Source organism: Gastrolobium bilobum, unplaced genomic scaffold (genome assembly GCF_033153095.1).
Source record: "Gastrolobium bilobum isolate Gb01-03AN ecotype WA unplaced genomic scaffold, APGP_CSIRO_Gbil_v1 utg6105, whole genome shotgun sequence".
NCBI lineage: Eukaryota > Viridiplantae > Streptophyta > Magnoliopsida > Fabales > Fabaceae > Gastrolobium > Gastrolobium bilobum.
In genome coordinates this window covers 227591-233286 of record NW_026899702.1, presented here as the reverse complement: position 1 = coordinate 233286, position 5696 = coordinate 227591, and the positions used below count along the sequence as shown (strand labels likewise).

General features: G+C 34.1%; 1 protein-coding gene across 1 annotated transcript; it reads left to right on the top strand.

Moving 5' to 3' along the window:
• The first annotated feature begins 2605 nt into the window (after positions 1-2605).
• On the top strand, positions 2606-5452 carry LOC133292707 (uncharacterized). The gene is made up of 3 exons (XM_061491142.1): positions 2606-3677; positions 3791-4962; positions 5264-5452. The coding sequence occupies exons 1-3, from the start codon at positions 2606-2608 to the stop codon at positions 5450-5452; spliced, it is 2433 nt and encodes an 810-aa protein (XP_061347126.1).
• Positions 5453-5696: the final 244 nt, after the last annotated feature.

The following is a 5696-nucleotide window of genomic DNA, read 5'->3' as shown; positions in this document are numbered from 1 at the left end:
CCCCGGAAACAAGACAAAGAGACAGACTTGGAGACACCCCTTAGGTGACGTTTGGTAGAGGAGAAAATTTTTTTACTAGGAAAATACAATTACTAGGGAAATGGTAGGAAAGTAAGTTTGATAGAAAAATTTAAAAAAAGTTATTTGATTGATCGAAATTATTATTAGAAAAATTTATTTAAATTTGCAAAGTCTATGTTTTGGTTGAATGTAAAATAATGATGGGAAAATAGGTGAAATTGAAGAAAATACCCCCATTATAAATTTTTTGTGGAAGCGAAGTCACTCACTACGAAGGTCAATTTGATCCATAACTTTTCCCCTATTTTTCCACTTTCATATCTATCCCAAAATACCATATCTCAAATGATTTTTTGGAATAGTAAAAATCAACACAAAAAGAGTTTCCTATGCTTCCTAATCTCCTAGTTTTTTTTTTTTTTTTTTTTTTTGCAAACTTGTACCAAACATGATATTTCTCAATGCCCACTTTTACTTCTCTATCAAACTCAAAATAAAACCTATATCAAACACATCCATAAGAAAAAGAGGAGGCCTAGAAAAATTAATAAAATTCCTATATTCACCATATGTGAAAGACACAATTTGTATCTTTTAAAAAGAGACTTCTTTTTCTCTTAACACAATATCATAGTATTTAAAAAAGCAACAATTGGGATTGGAGGCAGTGGGCGGAGCCACATGCATGGTAGGTATAGCCTCAGCTCGGGCTAAATTTTTAAAAATTATATTTATTATATATAATTATATGATTATATATAATTTGGCTCGGGTTAAAACTATAATTTGACCCGGGCTACAATTTATAATTTGGCCCTATCTAAAGCTTAAAATATTTTTGGTAAGAGATTTGGGTAAGTTGTATTTGGTTATGTGTTCAATTTTCACTTGTATAAAAAAAATATCTTTAGTAAAATTAAAAAATATTTAATAAAATTATAATTTTTCTTGGTATTGCCTGCTCAGGTGCTTTGTATTTAATATAATTTAAATGGAGAGGGTTATATTTATAAAAATTTTGTTTACAAACTATATTATGTACTCCCGAAAGTACACTAGGTTACATATTTATCCAAAAAAAAAAATACACTAGGTTACATTATGTATTTCCGAGAGTATATAGTGTAATTTGAAAAAATTTGTAAAAAAATTTGTAAACAGATCATTCCCAATTTTAAATATATTATGATATGAACTAACTAAAATTAAAAAATATAAATACATATATAATTTTTTGGCCCGAACTCAAATTTTAGCTCGGCACCGCCACAGGTCATTGGAGGTCGTAAATACTTCTAACACTAACACGAATGGGTTGGTATTTAATTTTACTTTTCAAATAAAAATTACGTAAATAATTTTAAATTAATAAAAAAATAACGTAAGTGCAATAAATATATAATTATTAATTTTAAAAAGTTAATTATAAATCGACACAGAAATAATATAAATACGGATATTACTATTATAAATACGATGCAAATTTTTCCTATTAATTTTTTGTCTACGCGAATAAGATTCCAAAAAATTGACATAAACACTAAAATTTCAGCATATCAGATTAAAAAGTATCACTTGTCAACGGAAAAGTTACCGATAATTCATATTTAACATGCATACACGAGCTTTCTATAATCTATGTACCACTTAATTATATGATTATTAGGCACTACGTCTAATTTGTTTGTTTTTTAAGGCATTCTTTTTCATTAAAAAAAAAACTTAAATAATTGTTTCATGTTTGCTTTGCACAAATTTGTGTTCAAGCATATGCTAATTATATTTATCATTTTTTTTCACAAAATATATATATATATATGTCGCTATTTGAAGAGTGTACATCGAGCACTAGAGCCTACTGTAGATTACTCTGAGTTGAAGACAACTACAGTATGCAGTAATGCGACTTTGACTTGTAAAACTGTTTTGTACTTTTTGTACATTTTGTCCCTTGTTTTCGGTTTATCAAATTGGAAGATAATCGCATGATAAAATTCCTAAATTTGAGGGTCCTATGAAATTGTCAGCCAAACAAAAATGTTTCCTTAAAAAAGAACAACTAAATTGTTAATAGTTTAACGGCTAACCATTTGTTTGGGGGAATGTCAAAGAATTTTTAACTGCTGACCATAATTTTGGAGCTAGTTGACCTATTTTCTCTCTATTATTCCTTCTTTAGTTTTTCAATTTTCTTGATGATTTCTCTGGGACTCAGTGAAAAGAACACATTAATGCTGCATTTTCGTTTTCCAACATGATCTTCTAGTTTGTTCTTCAGCTAGAACACCACTTACGTTCGTTTACATTATCCACTTTTAATAGCTTCCTATACAAACCCAATCCGTAGCCAGTGTTTTTTAATGGCAGAAAACCACATTTTCTTTAAATGTTTTGTCAATGAGGGTTTATAACAAACATGTCAATCCCGTTTGATTATTACTATGATGATTATATTTACTAGTTTGAATCTGGTAACGGTTAAAATGTCCCCCATTTGAGTTTTCCATTGTTTGCTTGTGACAAATACATGCAACCACAACCTTTATAGTTTGTTCTTTGTAGACCTACATTTAGAGAAACAAAGATGGATTTGAATGCAAGGGACATTCAACTTCGTTTGTTCAGAATGCTTCAGGTTTCAGTTGAGATTAGCTACGCTTTCATGAAAAAGTATCCATTGGTTTCGGGTGCTTTGTTAATCTTCTTCATCCTGTATATATTTCTTTCCTTTATTTACAACTTGTTGGTTTTCTTGTCCCCATTTTTTGTGTGCACTGCCATTTTTGTTAGAATCTTTTGGAGTTCTGAGCAAACCCAGGTTAGATATGTCAAAAAGGAGGAGAAAAAGGTAGAGGAGAAAAGGGTTGAACCAAAATATCCAAAGATTCCCATGTATGAAAGAAATGAAAGACGTGGAATGCTTTATAAGTTTCCATCACAGAATGCAACAAGTAGAAGACGAAATTTCTCTGGGAGGAAATTGGATGTTTATGGTGGTTTAGAAGAAAAAGCAAAGGATTTGTCAGCAGTGTTTCATAATGAATTCATTAAAAGGGACACAGATATTAGAGGAACTAAATTTACTGAGAAGAAGATGGATAACAGGTTCTCTGCAAAAGCATTTGAGGTTCCTAAAAAGCAAGCATTATATTCTGAACCTTCAATGCTGGACCTGGTGACTTATGGTGCTAGTTGTGCTGGTCCAGGGAAAAAGACAGAAAACATGGAGGATGGGAAAAAAGCACAAGAGGATTGTAATAAGGTTGTAGAATTGGCAGAGGATGATCAGAAAAAACTCATGGATCTTGGGGTTTGTGAGATGGAGACAAACAAAAGGTTGGAGAGTCTTATAGCCAGAAGAAGAGCAAGAAAACAATTGAATTTGCAGATTGAGAATGGTCTAATTGATAATAAATCAGTTACCCCAAGTCAAATTGCACCACTGCTTATTTCAAGAGCCAACCCTTTTGATAGTGAAAGGTTTGATGACATAGAAATGCCTGGTTCTGCCCCATCAGCTTTGAGAAGCCCATTTGATCTTCCCTATGGTCCTTTTGAGGAGAAACCAAATCTCACAGGGGACAGTTTCCATCAAGAATTCACAAGTCACCAGTTATTAGAACCTAGAGCACTCCCGAGAGTTAGAAGGCTTCCAGGTGATAATAACCACTTTCTTCTTTCTCCCCTCTCTTAGCTAATAGCAAAGGAAATAATAGAAGAAATTGTGGTAAAATTTGATAACGAAATTGTATGTTTCTTACTCATGCAGGTAAGGTAAATCAGGACAGGCTTGAACAATTAATATCCCAAGAAGGTGGTGAAAGTGAATCAAAAGCTCCCAATTCACTAAGTGAAGGAGAGGAAACAACACATGAAGAGGATGGGAAATGTGACATAGATATGGTTGGCACGAAAGTTGAGGAAGTGGACAGTGTTGATGCAACAAAGTCCATGTTAGACAATGCAAGTGAACCAGACTTTATTCCAAATGTTGAAAGAGTTTCAGAGAAGCCAGGACCAAGAAGATTTCCTAAGCCTAACGATAGGGTTCTAGATTTTCCAATATCTAGTACTAGTGTTGCTGATATAAATGATTCTTTGTATGAATCTCTTCCATCTCCAGTTGATAAGAACAAGGAAAATATGTTATTTACCAGTAGGAACATTCGTCATACCCCATCACATTCCTTAGCTTCTGACTTACAAGTGGAGGTTTCTGAAATTGGTTCACCAACACTGACAGTTGATGAGAATCATGACACCATTACAACCATGGATGGAGAATTCGAAGTATACGATGGGGACATTGATAAAGAAGTTACTTCTGGCAGTAAAGATATGTGGGGAGCCTCGCTCCATTCAAGAGAAGTACGTGGAGTTAGTAGTGAGCAGGATATTTCAGAAGTAAACATAGATGCAGAAGATGTAGCTGATGTTTGCTCTATGTCCTCAAGATCTGACATGCCTGAAGATAATCCAACTCATGCAATAAGCAGTGATCATAACATCTTTGGTAATATGAAAGATTTAGTGAGAGAAACTGGTTCACTCCAACCTTCCCATTCTTCACAAGTTATCAATGATGTAAATAACTCAATAGCCACTGAGCAAGAGAACACACAGAACTCAAATAGTAGTGAAGACTCTGGTGCATCAGTTGTGCGACAAGAAGCAATTGACGAAGTTTCAAGCAACTCAAGTTCAACATCTTCACCAAGGTCTGTATTGCCAATACCACAGAAGACCATAGCAGACCAAGTTACCTCTTCAGCTTATAATAATCAAGAGGGACACCTAGGTGTTCAGCAATCTTATATGGAGGATATGGCACAAGCAACATTAAATGGTGAAGGTCCACTTGACTCCATGCCTCAAAATATTCAGCCTTCGATGGATGATCCTAATGTTGAATCACATAACGGTGACTTGAGTCATTCTCAGGTGTGAGTTGTGGTAGAAAATTTTTAATTTCTTTTTCATCTATTTTAAGAAATTGTTAATCATTGACATATCATAGCTTCAATATAAGTTGGGGGACACGGTAGTCCTATGCCTAAGGCTTTGCTACATTATCATAAGGCATTGGGTTTACTTCATATCTTAATAATGTTTATATAACACACACACACACACAAATCACAACATCATTTGAACATGCTTGTAACTTGGTTTTCCTTTCCCAATGAACAAAAACAGAAGAGCTTCAAGCCTTAACTTGCTCATTATTTGTAACATTGACTAGGAGCAGACTTATCCTCAGGAGAATTCCATTCAAGAACCAGATATGTCTAGCAAGATGAACAATAATGAAGCCACTGACCGGGACTTGAACAAGAATGAAACCTTGGTTTTATCTGAACCAGAAGGAGAAAGTGATCATGTAAGCAACATAGCACACAAGAATGATCCTGAAGAAAGTACTTCAGCTTGAGGATGTTATAGCACCAAAGCCAGCTAAACCAAATGATAGCTCAAAAGAAGTAGGATGTTTACAAAAAGAATCAACAGAGTTGGTTGGACACGCAAGTAGTGGTGATGGCAATGAGGACTTGCCGCAACACCAAGGGTCAATGAACCAAAGATTTTCAGCAAAGAAACGAAATTGGCCTCGTAGTGGATTCATGGAGTGGTGCACTGTCCACCTTGGCAAGTGTTTAAGGCCTGCTATTCTTTGG

Coding starts and splice junctions, on each gene's coding strand:
- LOC133292707 (XM_061491142.1), top strand. CDS start 2,606: ATGGATTTGAATGCAAGGGACATTCAACTTCGTTTGTTCAGAATGCTT. Junction 3,678..3,790: donor GAGAGTTAGAAGGCTTCCAG/GTGATAATAACC, acceptor TTACTCATGCAG/GTAAGGTAAATCAGGACAGG. Junction 4,963..5,263: donor GTGACTTGAGTCATTCTCAG/GTGTGAGTTGTG, acceptor AACATTGACTAG/GAGCAGACTTATCCTCAGGA.